This window comes from Pocillopora damicornis, chromosome 11, assembly GCF_964200805.1.
Source record: "Pocillopora damicornis chromosome 11, jaPocDami1.2, whole genome shotgun sequence".
In the NCBI taxonomy this organism is placed as follows: Eukaryota; Metazoa; Cnidaria; class Anthozoa; order Scleractinia; family Pocilloporidae; genus Pocillopora; species Pocillopora damicornis.
In genome coordinates this window covers 18,319,804-18,337,447 of record NC_142680.1, presented here as the reverse complement: position 1 = coordinate 18,337,447, position 17,644 = coordinate 18,319,804, and the positions used below count along the sequence as shown (strand labels likewise).

The following is a 17,644-nucleotide window of genomic DNA, read 5'->3' as shown; positions in this document are numbered from 1 at the left end:
ACCAGACGCAAAGTACTGCCTACACCGCAGGACTATTGTAGAAGAGAAATCTTTATTATGATACAGATATATAAGTTAGTCTACAGCCAGACCTTTCACCGCCATACACGGAAGGATCTGCATACGAGTTTATAAATTTGACAGTGGTGAGACTTTAATCAGTTAAAGTATATCATGTAAGCTGCTACTTTATGATCACACCAATTGAATATGAATTGCCTGCATCGGTTTATGTCCGAGTAAAAACGACCTGAGTCCATGTAGCCCATTGTACGAGTCTTACACAACATATTAAAAGGTTCTTTATGTGACTGAACATTTTTTTTTTTCAATTTATTCAAAGCCGGCAGTAAAGCGACCACTCGCTTTAGTCACAGTTGTAGCAACTTCTCCTCTTGCTATGGCGATAGCGTGTGCCCAGTGAGTGAAACACTTGGGTCCGTTTTCAGTTACCTCTTTCCTTCCCATCGCTGTCACGACATCTCCGTCATCTGTCACGACAATCAACTTAGGAATCGCTGTGACATGGTAACGATTCTTCAGCTCTTGAATCATTTCGCTTCCAAATGGAACAGCTAACCAATCACCATGACATTTTTTCATGTATGTCTCCATATCTGATGCCGTTTTATCGGATGAAACAAAAACAATCTCGAAGGGTAGTTCGTTCTCTTTAAGCTCGTTGTAAAATTCCGCCAAAACAGGCGTAAACTGATTGCAAGGTGGACACCATCCCGCCGAGAAATACAATGCAACCACTTTACTCTGGAGGGCTTCTTCAGCGTGAATAACTACCCCAGACCTTCTAACAAGTTGTCGATCCCCAAAAATGTTCATTTGTGGACGTAATTACGTCTGAAACAGCGAAATCACGACAGAGGCGTGACATCTGAGACTTCTGTACAACAGCGGATTACCAGTTGCGAACATCGGCCGGCATCGGCCAGCATTAGACCCACCAAAATCACCTCGGTCGAGAGCGGCTAAGATGGAATATTTAATAGCTTGCAAATCATAACCGAAGATTCTCGGAAATCCGCGAGGTGGATGTCCACTCCTAACATCCGCCAAAACTACCTAACACCTTAGCACCATTTAAATATGTGAAATATCTGCAAAAATTGCGCCAAATGATTTATAATACTACTATCGAGCAATGAATTAATACTTGCTATTTCTTGGGTAAAAATTTTTGACGCAGTTCCAAACAAATGGTACACTCAGATGATCGGGATAAATCGGCATGTTTTCGTAGCTTCATAATTTTTCACTGGTATAGCATGTCATGAGGTGTCCATCATTCCATCTCAGTCCCTCTCGACCAAGGTGGTTTTGGTGTGACATCACAATCCGTGGCGTATGATAACTTACAAGAAGGAAAAGAATAGCTAACATGGCGGGTCGAGCCGCAGTAGGGGCGGCGGTTAGAGCAGTCAATAAACCGAGGAAATTTGCCGCTAGAAGAGCTGCAATTACACTAGTAAGTCTAAAACATAGTGGAATATTTCTGTTACGATTGAATAGTCGTCATACGGGGCAACAGTAAGTTTACGTTACATCAAGCTGGTTGCATATCTATTAGTGGCAAATTTACGATTTGAGAGACTTCTCGTAGTGGCCTCTCAACTATTTTATCACAGCTTGACTTCGTCCTATTCCAGAATTTAAAAATCTACCATTCCACTTTTAATTTAATGTGTTCAATCAAACAATTTTTAGTTTATCCCATTTATATACACTGCAACACGATCTTCACGATCTTATGTAATCAAAACGTCGAAGAAGTGGATATTGATTTGAAATATCTCTGTTTTTTTTTCATTTTCTTTTTTTATGATGAACTGAAGCCTTCACTCCCTTTGATTGGTTATGACTCATGATTTATGGCTAAACTGACGATTAAAAAACGTCACCATTAACCATATTTCGCTTTTTAAGTTATAATCATAAAAAACAAATCGATTCAATGCTGCCTTCGGTCTGTTTTACAATTAGATTACACGTCGTTGTGCATCTGTTCAGTAATAGACCACAGATGATGTCAAAATGTGGGGATAAGTAAAGTATTATAATATTAATAGTTACATCATCCTTGCATCATCTTTCCTCTGCTAGATCTTAAGTAAGAACCCATCAAAATGAGTACCATGTAATCAGTATTATATAATAAGCTCAGCTATGCACACATTCTGATTGGTTCTCACTTATGATCTATTGGAGGACAGACATATAGATGACATCATCATTAAAACTTTTTTTAATTCTTTATTATATGAAACAAATAGATTCCAAGTTGCCATGCATCTGTTCAGTAATAGATCACAGAGGACGTCAAAATGTGGTATGAACATCAGTGACACAATCGGCTGTGCCTTGTTTGCCACTTTTTTGTTCTTACCTCATTTTGACATCATCTGTGATATATTACTGAACAGCTGCACGGCAACTTGGAATCTATTTGTTAAATAGATCACAGAAGTCTATCAGTCAGGTAGACAATTTCTTTACCCTTTTACTCCAAGATCTCATTAGTAATTCTTCTTGCTGTCTACCATACAGTTCTTGTGATGTGAATTTAGAAAATTTGGTATTGGATTAACTTATAATCCCCTAATTGATATTTTTCTTTATTCTCATTGCTTGTCTGCTTGATATTGTTTTGATATTGTAAGGAGAAATTCTGTCTTGGTAGCTCATGGGAGTTAAAGGGTTCACCCCCAGGAGTGATTAACATGTAACTTCTCCTCATAATGTCAATTCATCATCCAGAAAAGAGAAAATGAGGATATGTAACTTAATAGGTAGAAGTTATCTTGATCCAGCATCAAATTCTCATCACTATTTAACAGGGAAATGTGTAGCAGCTGGAGGTGGGAATTAAGAATTAGATCTTGGTAGTTTAAGGGTTAATAAAAGTAATGAAACTTTTAGTCCAATTTGTTCGTAGCAAGGGCCAGGAAAATTATCCTACACCACTCTCACTATGGATCATTTGTTTTTCAGTGAACCTTTAAACGCCCAGAAGTAATTAAAATGTAACTTCTCCCCATAATATTGATACATCATCCAGAAAACAGATAATGAGGATATGTAAACTTAACAGGTAGAAGTTATCTTGATCCAGCATCAAATTCTCATCACTAGTTAACAGGGAAATGTGTAGCAGCTGGAGGTGGGAATGAACAATTTGATCTTTGCGGTGGCCCACAACTGTCACGGCATAACAAACTTTACTCACAGCAAAACAAAATTAACTCACGGCAAAACTAAATTAACTCACGGCAAAACAAAATTAACTCATGGCAAAACAGAGAAAATGAGTTGGTCAGCAGTTGTTATTTGCATCTGAAATGGTATGTCATGTAACAGTAAACAAACGAAACGGCAACCTTTGTTGCTAAGAATAGTGGTGGGGTGAAAAAGAGCCGATGATAATCTTAAAAGAGTTTATATTTATTCATTTTGGTTTCAACAAGCGGCACCAGCGACTGGCAGGTGTGCGAGGATTCACAATGAAATAAGAGAACAACCTTCGTTTTTCATCAAATTGTAGTTTACATGACGTACCATTTCAGGTTGAAACAACAACCGCTGACCAACTGCTGACCAACTCGTTTTCTTTGTTTTGCCATGACAGTTGTGGGCCACTGTAGATCTTGGTAGTTTAAGGGTTAATAAAAGTAATGAAAGTTTTAGTCCAATTTGTTCGTAGGAAAGGCCAGGAAAATTATCCTACACCACTCTCACTATGGATCATTTGTTTTTCAGTGAACCCTTTAACCCCCAGAAGTGATTAACATTTAACTTCTCCCCATGATATCGATACATCATCCAGAAAATAGATAATGAGGATATGCAAACTTAACAGGTAGAAGTTATCTTGATCCAGCATCAAATTCTCATCACTAGTTAACAGGGAAATGTGTAGCAGCTGGAGGTGGGAATTAACAATTATATCTTGGTAGTTTAAAGGTTACTAAAAGTAATGAAACTTTTAGTCCAATTTGTTCATCACACCACACTCAATTATGCATCATTTGTTTTTCAGACACCTGCTGCAGTGCAAAAACTTAAGTCGCTGTTCACACCAGAAACAGAAAATGTAAGACATGCTTATAGTCTAGTGTCAACTTTAAAAAAATTATGTTTTTCCAAGGTACATGCTTACGCAAAAGTAAGTGAACTCAATAATTGATATCCTGCATAAGGTTGTCAGTCATTGCAGATGAGCAAAACTGTATGCAAGAGAAAAATGAAATTTGGGGAATAAATAGGAGGAGGAAGGGAAATGCATGCAGAAGGCTGTGCCCCCAGACAACCAGAACTGTTGTCGCTGCTTGCTTGTCATTTTGATTGCACCTGCTTTTTTGCTTGCCTCCACTCACTGAGAGCATGGTACTGGCTAAATACATGTTATAGTCAATAAATAATCATTAAAATAATCCATGGCTTTGGTCCCTTGGCATTGATCAAGGAAATGTGATCCGTAGTTTCTTGAAAATTCTGTCTTTGGTTGGAAAGTTAGTGCTGAAATTGGAGTGCATCCTATAGCCAAGTATTTTTGCACAACAAAATCTTAAGATCACAAATTTAGCAGAGCCTACAGTTAAAAGGCAACAATAAGACACTAATCGTTGAGAGAAATAGGAGAAAATTAGAGCTGTTTGGTCTGAGGTGTAGCGAAGATTGCGTCAAATTCAATCCCATATTGCTATGAATTAAAAAGGAATACTTCTTTTAGCAAACAAACAGAAATTTGCATACGTTCTTAACAGCAAGTGCTCGGTAACATGATATCCAAAACAGGTCCTTCTGTCGGTAGTGTTTGTGGATGTTGTCATCCGCAGCTCACCAGAAAACAGGACATGTTGCCGGTTGCGCCATTTCCTCACCATGGATTCTGAAATGTGGTATTCACGGGCAATTCCACGACTGTTGTGACTGCCTCTGCTTCGGTAACGATTTTTAACTTTACGTTGAGGTCAAACGATTGACGGCGAGTGCTTAGCATATTTGTGATCGAACAAGAAGTTAAAGTGAAACTCTGACTGTTTACGATGAGAACATATCAGTTAGTTTTGTAAGCGAGTTTTAAGTCAGTCGATTGATGTTATTAGAATGAAATCGGATCATTAAATATTAATTATTTAATTTTGTAAAGAGAAGCATGTTTCTAAGTAGGAAGGCTGAAATAAACAAGGATGCGTTTTGTTTCTCCTTAAAGTTGTGAAATTTTAGCCTTGGTTTTTACGTAGCTCATTAAATGTGCGACTTTTTCACTTTTATTTACGTTAACAAAAGAGTTCACATGCCAGCTGTTTAGCGATAATCGTTCTCAGTTCTATCACATCCTTTTATTAACTCTTAACCTTTTGGTATGTCATAGAACCGAATATTTTCACGAAATTTTCAGTTTGGGAACTTGGCTAGACTAAGTTGCTAAGTTTGGGGTGCGTCTTAAAACCGAGTGCGCTTTATAACCGAGAAAGTACGGTTATTCTCAGATTCTTTAAATTTGAAGGAAATGCGGAAACGCTACCTATTACATGCTTGTAATGAATTTTAAAATGTCTTTTTTTCTTTTCCAGCCTGCTTTAAGAATTGGTGTCAAACAAAAAGGTTGTAATGGCCTCACTTATACATTGGATTATGCCAATGAAAAGGGAAAGTTTGATGAGGAGGTCAGTCAAGATGGTAAGTTTGTTTTTGGAAAACTTGAATCGTGTAAAACTCAGAAAACCATGAGCATCAGAAACATTTCTTGCATGTTGTGGCTAAAGAACAAGCTAAACTAGCAAAAGTAAGCTAAATTGTAAGCAGTTCCCTCTGACAAAGGGCTAACGCTCGAAACATCACCATCTAAACCCCTAATGGTGGCCAATTTTTGTTATCAACAATAGCGTGCAAAAAAAGTCGTGTCCGATAGCTCGGGGCTAGTGGATTTTGCGATTGGGCTAGTGAATTATGTGCTTTACGTGCCCGAAGGGCAAGTGAAGATTTTCGGAGAATTAAAGTTACAGAAGTAATTTAAGACAAATGTTGTAAATTCCTAATAAATTCATGCTGACCAAAAGTAGCTCCGACGAAGTGAAATCTGTAATATATAGATTTAGCCAAGCCTAAAAGCGGAGCTTGCATTTTTTTCCCGCACGTCTCGAGGGCACAACGCCTTGCCTCTGCCAGGACTAGAACCTGGGTCGTCCGACTCGGAACCTAGTGCACTGACCACTGGCCTACTGGACAAAGCCGTGGCGTGCTCGCGGTACAGTTGACCACGCATGTTAAAAGTAGCACCTTGTACGGTCGTACGGTAGTACATCCAAATTTTTTCGGCTTGGTGGGTTACTTCTATTTTGTATAATTATGGGGCTACGCTCTGCGAGCTCCGCTATAAACAAGACTAAGTATGGCATCACATGTCAGACGAGACTTATTGTGATCTCGTGCATAAAGTAAAAGCAAATATTGAAAAAAAACATTGGAGGTAAATGTTGCCCGTGACCAATTCTAACTAATTCAGAGAAAACTATCTGTCTTAATTTTACTTCATAATCATTTGTGAGGAACGTAAACAAAAGGTTTTGATCCTGAACTCCAGTGAAAAATTTCTCCTGATTTTAGCAAATACTGGTCACGTGTGTTTTAACATGGTAAATTCTAAACACCGATACCGTAGGTGTTTGTTGATTAAAATATATAGACCACATCGTATTGTTTTCACTTTTCACAAAAATCTTTCAGAAAAGTTACCAGAAATGAAACGAACATTTTTGTTCTTTTGAAACGTAACACCTTTGGTTACTTGTAACAAGATGAACCTCAAATTTGCATAATTTTTGTTTGCAAAATTTGTTCATTGAGGCGTTACTCAGCACTTGCACTAAAACTTGACTTGGAAAACCGACTCCCAACCTTCATCAGAAAAAATGAAGTGAATGCACAAATTTTGAATGAGAAGCAAACTGATGAAAGCTATCAAATTTTTATCCCCTCTAATACTATAAATATGACTCGAATAATGTAAGTATCTCCCTTGTCAGCTGCTTAGAAATGGGGAAAATCGTGAAACTTAGCCAGGTTCACTCCCAAGATCTCGTTAGTACTTCTCCTTACTGTCTGTCACACAATTTTGAGGTTACTTTGGAGAATCTGGTATTGGACCAAATTAATAATCCCCCAATTTATATTTTCATTTATTCTCATCACTTGCTAGTATTTATGTTGTATTGGTACTGCAATGAGTAATTGTTTCTTGCTCACTCATGAGAGATTAAAGGTTAAGGCTCACAGAAGGTGGAAATTGCATTATTATCTCAGATTACCAATGTTTTTCTCAACAGGTGTAAAGATTTATATTGATTCCAGGGCACAATTATCACTGCTAGGAACAGAAATGGACTATGTAGAAGATAAGCTTGCCAGTGAATTTGTGTTCAATAATCCCAACATTAAAGGAGTTTGTGGATGTGGGGAAAGTTTTCACTTATAGAATTGCAAAATTGGAGAATTTGGTAAAGTCACCAGAAGCCATCTTGTTTTAGTACCAGCTGTTCACAATGTTGGAGTATTTGTCTTTTCCTGCCAAAAAAAGGAGGGCATTATCTGGTTTGAAGAATATTTGACACACTTTGAAGATGTCAGTTATAAAACTGATATTCCGAACTACCTAACTTACACTTATGTTGCTTCTGCCGTTTCGTGTTAATATGGATATTTTTTGTAACTCTGATCACCTCTCAAAAAAATTCAGTTGATACCACAAGAGGAAATTACTGCTACTTTTGAAGAGAAGAGGGTTAAAACTTAAATTTCAGCTACAGGCATGAGGCTGTGCATACACCTATACCTTTCTTAGTGACCAACTTCTGGAGACTTAAAGATTTCTAAGAAAAAATAGTTTCTTTATTTATCAACATTACGTCTCATGTAAGTATTGTGGGCTGAATACAGACAAACTTTGGTGTAAATAATTTGAGAATACTACTGTGGAAGTTTTGTTCTTCTTTTTGTTCAAGAGGGTGGGGTGGAAACCCAAACTGTGCTAACAGACTGAGGAGGTTTCTCTACTTTTCTATGTGGATGGGTGTTGCAGTCATGCAGACAGAGGGAATTACTTACATCAATCAAACCTGAAGAGCCCATGTGAACTCAAAGTTAAAACAAAAAACTCTTAGTTTTGCATCTGATTGGCTGTGTGCTGTAGGTTTTCTGGACCAGTCACATAGTGAAGTAAAGCAAAACAAAACCAGTGAACCAAACCAAACCAGTCACTAAGTACATTTAACCCTTTCACTCCCAAGATCTGATTGTTAATTCTCTCTTCTTGCTGCTAGAAAATTCCTTGTAAATAAGTTATGAGAATTTAGTGTAATATCAAGATAAAAATTTCTTCCTGATAAGTTTTAGTATTCTTTTAACTGTTTGCTGGAAAATGTATGGATATAATTGGAAGAAGTTACATGTTGGTCACTTCTGAGAGACAGATGATGGCAGCAATAAACTAAATGGGTAACTAGAGTTTTAAAACATCTTTAATGAATCTATGGTTTGCTTCAAAATTGTGCCTTTAGGCTCAAAACAATGTTATTTATGACTCAACTATAACAAATCTACAGTTTCTTAAAAGCTGAATGTAAACATGTACCACTTACTTAAAAAAAGTTTGGGTTGAAGCCCTGCAACCAATCAAATAGTGCTAACATGTCGTGAGCAGATATAGGGCTTCAAGAGCAAGATGCTGAACAATGCATCAAGTTTTAGTCATGTCCATTGACGAATCATCACATTCCATGAGCTTTGAGAGCTTGCCATTGCATTTCTCCAATCTATCTTGAAGCTTCTTGGGTTCAAGTCAATGTTAATTGTCAATTGTTTACAGCACACCACAAAAGCTGCTATTTTGTTGTGGGCAATCACAGCATTTCTTTCAATAAGTTTCACTTTTTTGTCACCAGCCCCTTGTGAGAGGACTTTCAGTTAGTAATACAAGACCTACCTCTTTGTAAAGTTGGGCACAAATAGCAAATAATTTCACCCAAAACCAAAGGCAGGAAAATGCAACAACCCAAATACTCTCCAGCATTAAAATGGTTTTTATCTGGATCAGTTCCAAGTAGAATGAAGCCCATTTGTTTGAAAGACTCCTTTATGATACCACACTACAATAACTTGGATTTCATAGGATTTAACCATTTCTCCTCACTTGGCAAATAAAATACCTGGTGATTCCAAGGGTTGATGCATTACAGGGCCATAGTTCTTGTTTTCTCACTGTCCATGGAAGTAGATGGTACAGTGTCTCCACCCCAGGAAGATCCATTCTTAGGTTCATATGGAGACAGCTTTCAAGTAGTTTAAAAAATTATTGCTCCTTGGCTGCAATTTTAATTAGAAGCAGGCTCCAAGAAAATAGTTGGTCATTGTACATTCAATGCTACTGCATCATAGCAATTGATGAATATCAAGATGAGCACAGTGCAAAAACAATGCCCCATGACTGCACGCAAAAAATCACTAACAGGCTACACTGCCGCCAAGTCTCTTGTAAAGCCTTGATGGCAAGTCTAGGCTGGTTTTGATCCGAATGACTAACTCATAATCATTTCTAGTTAATGACAGTTTTCCATGCCATTAACTTCCTTGATCTAATACCCTGCATTGCAGCTGTGGCATGTTTTGTCCTGTGTGAAATCTCAGTTTTGTTTTCAGTATTCTCCTATGTAAAGTGTAGGTAGTAATCAGTCCAGACAGGTGCATCACAGACTGCAGCATGTAAAAGCTAGATGTAGTCTTCTGGTGAAGTGGGTTCACTTTTCATAAAGTGACAACTCTTTTAACTATCAATGTTCCAAAACAACTGCACCACAAAAGAGATGAGCAGTTTGGAACTTAACAAAAGATGTCCAGCTCTGATGAATCCAGTGATCATATTTTTCAATTACCCTTGTTCCATCACACATGCTGGTTCACTGTGATGTAAGAAATAATTGCAGTAGTCTTTATTCCCCTCATCTTTCAGCCAAGGCATGACACCAGCTGTTGTCAATAGTATGTAACTCCAATCCATTATAGTTCAGCTCAACAACGCTAAGGTAAAGTACATGTATCCAATCCAATAAACTCTCAATAACGCTAAACTGAAACCAAGTAACCAATGTAAAAACTGTATTCATGCCACTTGATGGCATGAAACAGAACAATAGCAAATAATCCAAAGATGCAAAATCACCACTCTTCTTCCTCCGTACCACCAGCTGAAGACCAGGCAGCAGTGCCATTAATCTGGCTGGTTTGAGTATTAGCTTTGTCACTATTCCACTCTCCTCCCCAGCCATCACTGTTGCCAAACTACCACAAAGATCAAAACAAAGGTTTAAGACATTGCTATAAAAATTAGAATTTTTAACTACTTATCTCTGTTTGCAGTGGGAAACTGCACTGAATATAAACAAGAAACTCCTAACATCTTGACGACATTATTTACCTAGAACATTCTGAGGCTAAAAAAAGGTGAAAAACAATTGATATAATGTAATAATAAAAATGTACATCTTGCTCTTTGCTCTTCAAATAACCATGTGTTAAAATCTCTCTTAGTGTATAATAACTCAAGAACATGGATAGGATAGGTACTCAATGATCACTCTAAACATTGCACACAAAATTTGAATTTGTTTTACATGTGCAGGTGAGACAAAGATTTTCAGATACTACTGCAGTTGGGACCATTTTATTTCTTTGAAGCAGAGGTGCATCATTGAAACTAACATTGACCCCTTGCAGTATCACCCCCACAACAATCATTGAGCTCACATGAATAATAAAAATCATCACCAACTCAAGAAGCTCTCGATTGTTAAAGAAGTTCTCCTTATCAGCATCAGAGCAAATGTGCAAAGAAAAGTTTGTAGAATATGCATACTGATGTTATGGTGTAAAGGGTTCATTGTTCCACGAAGGTAAAACCATGGGAAGTTGTCAAAATTTTTTTTAATGTACCTGTTTCCTGGTGTCTCTGGATGCAAAACGACCTCCTGCTGGGCCATAACTTGTGCCTACTGCGCTCTCTGCAATCTCCTCTAACCATTCTGGCACCTCTTGTGAAGCCTACAAAGTACACATGCAAGTCAGAAGAAATGATAACTCTTCAGGGCAACTCAGGCCATAACTTAGAATTACTTTACATCAATTTGGATTCGAGATGCTTACAACAGAATAGCTTGGAGTACAACACTGTACCCACTAAAACATTAATTTCAGATGATAATTTCATAATTTTGGTAAAATAATGGTGCCTTGATAAAGGTTTGCCTTTAAGGTAGGCAGATGACTTACATAAGACCGACTTCCATAGGATAATAAAAAACAATTTGCACTCTAAGTGGCCAGATAACCAAAGATATGCTCTGGATGGTAAATTTATGCTGTTTAGCATTTGGGTGGATGTATTATCATAAATTTTTTTTTTTTACAGAACTGCTAAATTTCAAGTCCTACTCAACATACATGAAGTGAAACAACTTACTAATAATGCAAATAAACAAAACACGACAAAACAAAATCATGAAACATGAAGAAGAAGACTGTACTTACGTCAGACAGAATTTTCACAAGTGCCCTGGCAATCTTATCGTCTTTTCCTTTCTGGAAGAAAGTTGTAGCCTTGCCTTCATGCCCAATACGTCCTGTTCTACCAATTCTATGTACAAACTCCTCAATCTCATTTGGCAAGTCATAGTTGACAACATGCCTGACATCATCTATGTCCAAGCCACGGGCAGCAACATTTGTGGCAATAAGAACTGGACAGCGGCCTAGCCTGAAGTCCCTTAAAGCTTCCTCTCTTTCCTGCTGAAGGCGATCACTGGAAACAAAACAAACTGCCTTCTAACATTTTTTCACTTTTTGAACACTGTACATAGAAATTCACAATCAGTACTGCAGATCCAGTTTAGAAAGGTTCTGGAAAACCTGGGAACATAGCTTTCGATAAATTTAATTTTTTCTTTGAAGCCCCATGTAGTTTGGACTATGAAGACAATTTCTCTCCTTAATCCTTGGTTTGGGTGAAAATCATCTGTCTCTACTACCTCACAGAAATTCTAAAGCAATAGTTGAAAAGCGTAGCAGCTCTGGCATGTTTTAGCCTTTGGAAAGAATTAAACAGAGTTGCGTTGATCTAGAATTTTAACTAAAACAATTTTTTTCAGAAGGCAGCTTCCCTTTTGGTTGTATGGCCAGATGAAGAGTACAATAATCCTTGAGCTCCCACCCTGGGTCTAAGGAACTGTTGATAAAAATACCATATTGCCCACATTTGGTGGAGAGCACATCAAGTAACTATTTCTGTTTCAACATTTTTTGAACTCCCATAGAGGAAAGCAAAGAAATTGGCCATAAAAATTCAACACAGATGACAACATGCACTAGTTTGCAGATTGTTTACTGCACATTTCTTGGTGGTACTGTGACCAAATTTAAGATAGACTCTTTAAAATAAAAAAACTTTCTTCAAAAAATCTGATGCATTCATCAAGTTTCATTTTTAGTCTGTAAACTAAAAACAGCATTTTACTAAAGGTAGATTATGATGTAAAGTGTAATGCCAAAAGACTTAAGTACCATCCCAGTTGTTTTTCTGGTTGAGTATACTACATATATCAATTGATTTCCAACTTACCCATGGATACTTGTAGTGGGAAATCCTTCCTGCGACAACAAGCTTGCAAGAAAGTCTGCCCCGCGCTTTGATTCCACAAACACAAGGGTCCTATCAGTGCCTGGCAATAGGACATAAATTGTGGTTACTAGAATGATGGCAACTTTCACAATGCTCCAAGCCATGACCAGTCTGTGGTCATGTCAGGCTGAAAAGATATAGGTGATCTGCATTTGGCAGTCACATTGCAAGCTGTTACATGTCCCTTACATTATGTTTATCATCCAGAGTTGAGCAAGAGACACATTAGTGCATATCACTAACAAGACTAGTGCATAATCACTAATAAGACTTGCTTATTTTCTTTGACACATTTCTTATTTCCACAAACGCCATGTGGTTAACAGTTAGGTGCATCATGCAATATTTTTCACAGTCTTTCAAGTCAGCGCAAATGAGACTTTTTGAATGATTAACACTCTTAACTCTTCACTACTGCCAAAAAAAAAAAAAATAATAATAATAAAGTAGAATAGAGTATCCATCATTTTGATTTTGCATCTTTACCTGAGCAGCTGAGTAATTCAGTCAACTTTTCTCGTTTCTGATTTTCTGGCACATCCAAGATTGTCTGCTGAATGTCTGATGTTGTACCACCAACCCTTCCTACTGTCAAGAACAAGTAATCATTGAGGAAGTCACCAGCCAGGCGTTGAATTTCCTCAGGGAAAGTTGCACTGAACATGAGAGTCTGTCTCTCTGTCTTTTCAGGCATTCCCAGTGTCTCCACAATTTTCCGAATGTCTGCCTCAAACCCCATGTCAAGCATTCTGTCTGCTTCATCCAAAATCAGATACTGAACCTTCTCAAGGGAAACCTAGTACCCAAACACAAACAATCAAATACATCAAATTATGTTATGCATTATGAGAAATTTATCATGAGGTGTCTTTAGTAATCAAGTTCTGCTTTACTTCTCCTGTAATGACAGGCATCCCCTTCGTGTTTTAACCAGGATCCTCACACCCTGCCTATATTTCCCACTCCTCATTCCTTAAATACACCTATATGCAAGCAAAATAAGGATAAATGATTCAAATGTTTCATTACAATTTATTACATTTTTTTTTTCAATAATCAGGTCATCACATGTTCTCTCACCTGTCCTCCTTCGACAAAATGCTTGAGTCGCCCGGGCGTAGCGACTAGAAAGTTACAACCACGTTGAACTTGTCGCAAATGATGTGAAACACTGACCCCTCCATAAATACACACTGCCTTTAGCATAGTTCCCAATGAAAACTTTCGAGCCTCATTATAAATTTGACTAGCCAGTTCTCTCGTGGGAGAAATACAAAGACCTTGTGGAGTTTGAATGCCTGACAGCTCACTGCTGGCCAATCCACTGTTCAGTATACCAGACATAGCAGGTAGGAGAAAAGCTGCCTATAATTGAACAAAAATGCTAAAGTTTTACTCTCATATCATTCAATTAACAGGATGACAGTAATAACAGCTGATGCATCGAAGTACATAAGCCTGACAACAGCATGGCCATTTTTTGACTTTTTTTTTCCTCTTCACCCATATTATGATAGATTTTTAAGAGTTACAAGTGTAGGAGTTCATTGGAAGGAATATACACAAGAAAAAAAGAAAATACAATGCTGCAGAATTTCCTATCATGCGAGGGAAATCATTTGATAACAACCAGCAATATAAAAAAGACATATCCAAAGGATGACTAATTCAAGTATAAATTGGGACAACTTAAGTTTAACATTAACCACCCAAGAATTTTTAAGCCAAGTTTTTCAAGATGCATTCGCCATCATCAGCACCAAGCGTTCACAGTGCAATGGTTCATCATAATATAATAATAATAATACACAGTATTTATAGAGCGCTAATTCCCAATGGTCCAAAAGCGCTTTACATAATAAAAATAACAAAATCCTAAACCTACAAACTACATTGTCATTCTATAAAAATTCCCAATGGTCCAAAAGCGCTTTACATAATAAAAATAAAAACAAAATCCTAAACCTACAAAACTACATTGTCATCCAATAAAAACATCATCATTCTATACAACATCATAACCAATTTTAAAAAGCCACATCTTGAGCTTAGATTTAAAAGAAGAAAGGGAATTACAAGATCTAAGTTCAAATGGAAGTGCATTCCAAACAGAAGGTGCGGCAATAGTAAAAGACCGGCCACCATAAGTTTTAAGATTAAATTAAGATGTAGAAAGTAAAAATTGATTGGAGGATCTAAGAAGTCTACCAGGTGTATAAGGCTTGATGAGATCAGTGATATAGCTGGGTGCAGCACCATGAAGCGCCTTAAATGTAATTACTGCAATTTTGAAAGTTATTCTTTGTTCAATTGGTAGCCAATGAAGTTGAATAAGCAACGGCGTAACATCCCCCAAGTTTGACAACAATAAAGCTTTCTTGGTGAAACTAAAGGCGTTTATCTCCAAGGAAGGTCACATCATGTGCTTTCCAATCCTATTGAAAATGTATTGGGAATAGAGTGGAGGAAATGCATCCTGACATTGGCTATTTGTACTGATACGGATGAATATACTGATGTTTGTTAAAGGATCATGTTTACCGTCTTTCCGGATCCTGTTTGAGCACAAGCCATGACATCTCTTCCTGCAAGGATTGTGGGTATAGCATACTTTTGCACAGGGGTGGGCTTAGTGTACTTTGCTTTTTGGACATTTAATAACAAAGATTCTCTCAGATTAGCCTCCTGAAAGCTTTGAATTGGTGTTATGGTCTCTTTTCCTTTTCCTGTAACCTCAACTGGGATCTCATCGTACTTGTCAAAGTTGATGCCTCTCTCAATGGAACGGAACATCTCCTCCTCCTTCTCAGATGGATCTGGGGGAACATATGTCACGGGACCTGGTTTGTCTGTTAAAAAAACATAATAGCATCATTTTAAAACAAATGGAAAAAACAAACCTCTAGTTTTTGTTGCTTGGGAGAGAAAAGATAACTTTTAAACAAATTTTTTGTAACTCGTATTGAGAAAAGATACCCAAAGCAACAACAAAACAATAAAAAAATCCTTTGAATACCAAATAAGTCTAATCAAACAAAAGCCCCATGGCAAAATTGATTTTTAAACATGAAATTAATAAGATCTTCCTAAATCTGAATTTTTTTAAATTTGCTACTTACATCAATCTACTTAAATTCCTTGGTCATTTACCCAATTTTCTGGCTTTACATCTGTTACTTCAAAAAAGAACTACTGATTTCATCTACTATTTGGACATTAGGCTTTTTCATGAGTGACTATGTGGTCACTTAACCCTTTCACTCCTATAAGTGACAGAGACAGAAATTCTCTTTTTAATATCAATACAATATCAACCAGATAGGGGATGAGAATAAAGAAAAATGTCAATTTGGGGATAATAAGTTGATCCAATACTAAATTCTCCGACCTAACATTATGAGAATTATATGGTTGACAATAAGGAGAAAGACAAATTTGATCTGGGAGTTAAAGTGTTAAATTGATACAACAGCAAACTTGGCAAGAAAATCATGCTTTTGGTGTACAGAGTCCTGAGCTTTTCTTTGATTTTTAGCTGTTTAAAAAATGTACTCACTTTCCTCTTGCTCTTTAGTCGGACACTCTCGAGCAAAATGCCCTTCTTCACCACAACTATGACACCCTCTTCCACCTCCACCTCCACCACCACTTTTCCTGCTTGGGTATTCTTTTGCAAAGTGCCCTTCTTCCCCGCCAGTGTGCCATCCACCACCTCCCTTCCTGTTACCACTACTGCTACCAAATCCACCTCCTCTCCCACCACCATCTTCTCCATCATCACCTCCTGAAAATCCACCCCCCCCTCCTCCTCCTCCTCCTCCTCCAAGACCACTGCCACCAAAGCCACCACGCTTCTTTGAACCAAAGCCTCCTCCGTTTTCTCGAGGTTCATCATCAGTTCCATCATCAAAGCCACCACCACTGCGGCCAAATCCACCGGCTCTGTTACCAAATCCCCCTCCACTACTGCCAAAACCACGTGCTGCTGGCTTCTCACTGTCACTGCCACCGCCACCACGGCCAAAGCCTCTACCTCCACCAAAAGCACCCTGGTTGCCGCTTTCGAAGCCATTTGTCAATGTACTGTCTGTATTTGCAGGGCCAAAACCTCCTCTTCCGAAGCCCTTTCGTCTGGGAGCTTCATCGACCGAATTGTCATTACTACTCCAGGTACCAAAGCCTCGTCCTTTGCTTGCCCCAAATCCACCACCAAATGAAGTCTACACAAGAAAACATATCACATCACATTCCAGTATCCAGAAAGATGTAAAGAGACACATCGTCCTACTTACTGTTGTGGAGCTGCCATCTTCCCAATCGTCTGCCATGTTGATTTCGACGATTTCAACTATGAAGACAATTTCCCGCGATTTAAAAAACTTAATATACTGATTGAAACGTTTCTGTGAATTTTTTTTCAGATCAAAGACCTTTTAAAAGTGCCACGAACTAAGCTTGGCTGCTCTCTCAGACATAAAGTGAATCTACTGATGACAAATCGAAAATTTGTATGAAATCGCAAGAGCGTGAAATCTTCTGGGTTGTACACGTGAGTTCATTCGACAATGATTGGCTGATTTATTTTTTTCCGCGGAATTTTGTGATCACGTGGTTGGTGCGATAATATTTTCGGTATTTCCGGAGACGAGGAAAAAAAAAAAACAGTTCAGGTCGAACGCCGAAGATCTCCTAAATGCAATAATTTTCGTGTTTTACTAACAAAGGAAAATTAAAAACTAAATCTATAGCTTCAGCCGGATCACAAAGCTGGAAATAAATTAGGAACTTCGATAATCAGAGATTGCAGCATCGCTCGAATCAGTCAGATGTCAAACATCTATTGTTTTATTTTTTGTGTTTCAATCGATTTCGCAAGTGAGGTGTGAAACCGCGAAACCAACTTCG

The 17,644-nt window shown here is 37.8% G+C and overlaps 3 protein-coding genes across 3 annotated transcripts; 1 reads left to right on the top strand and 2 right to left on the bottom strand.

The window, feature by feature from the left end:
• Positions 1–33: 33 nt before the first annotated feature.
• LOC113683367 (nucleoredoxin-like protein 2) lies at positions 34–1,115 on the bottom strand. The gene has a single exon (XM_027200605.2). The coding sequence runs from the start codon at positions 835–837 to the stop codon at positions 334–336; it is 504 nt and encodes a 167-aa protein (XP_027056406.2). The 5' UTR covers positions 838–1,115; the 3' UTR covers positions 34–333.
• Positions 1,116–1,268: 153 nt separating this feature from the next.
• On the top strand, positions 1,269–8,517 carry LOC113683362 (iron-sulfur cluster assembly 1 homolog, mitochondrial). The gene is made up of 4 exons (XM_027200598.2): positions 1,269–1,480; positions 4,049–4,102; positions 5,589–5,694; positions 7,341–8,517. The coding sequence occupies exons 1-4, from the start codon at positions 1,394–1,396 to the stop codon at positions 7,487–7,489; spliced, it is 396 nt and encodes a 131-aa protein (XP_027056399.1). The 5' UTR covers positions 1,269–1,393; the 3' UTR covers positions 7,490–8,517.
• On the bottom strand, positions 8,514–17,331 carry LOC113683374 (ATP-dependent RNA helicase DDX4). Its single transcript, XM_089186620.1, has 9 exons — positions 17,032–17,331; positions 16,296–16,959; positions 15,281–15,588; positions 13,820–14,104; positions 13,226–13,535; positions 12,680–12,779; positions 11,593–11,863; positions 10,999–11,106; positions 8,514–10,347 (listed from the first exon to the last, which is right to left on the bottom strand). Exons 1-9 carry the CDS (start codon positions 17,065–17,067, stop codon positions 10,225–10,227), a joined length of 2,205 nt encoding a protein of 734 aa, XP_089042746.1. The 5' UTR covers positions 17,068–17,331; the 3' UTR covers positions 8,514–10,224.
• Positions 17,332–17,644: the final 313 nt, after the last annotated feature.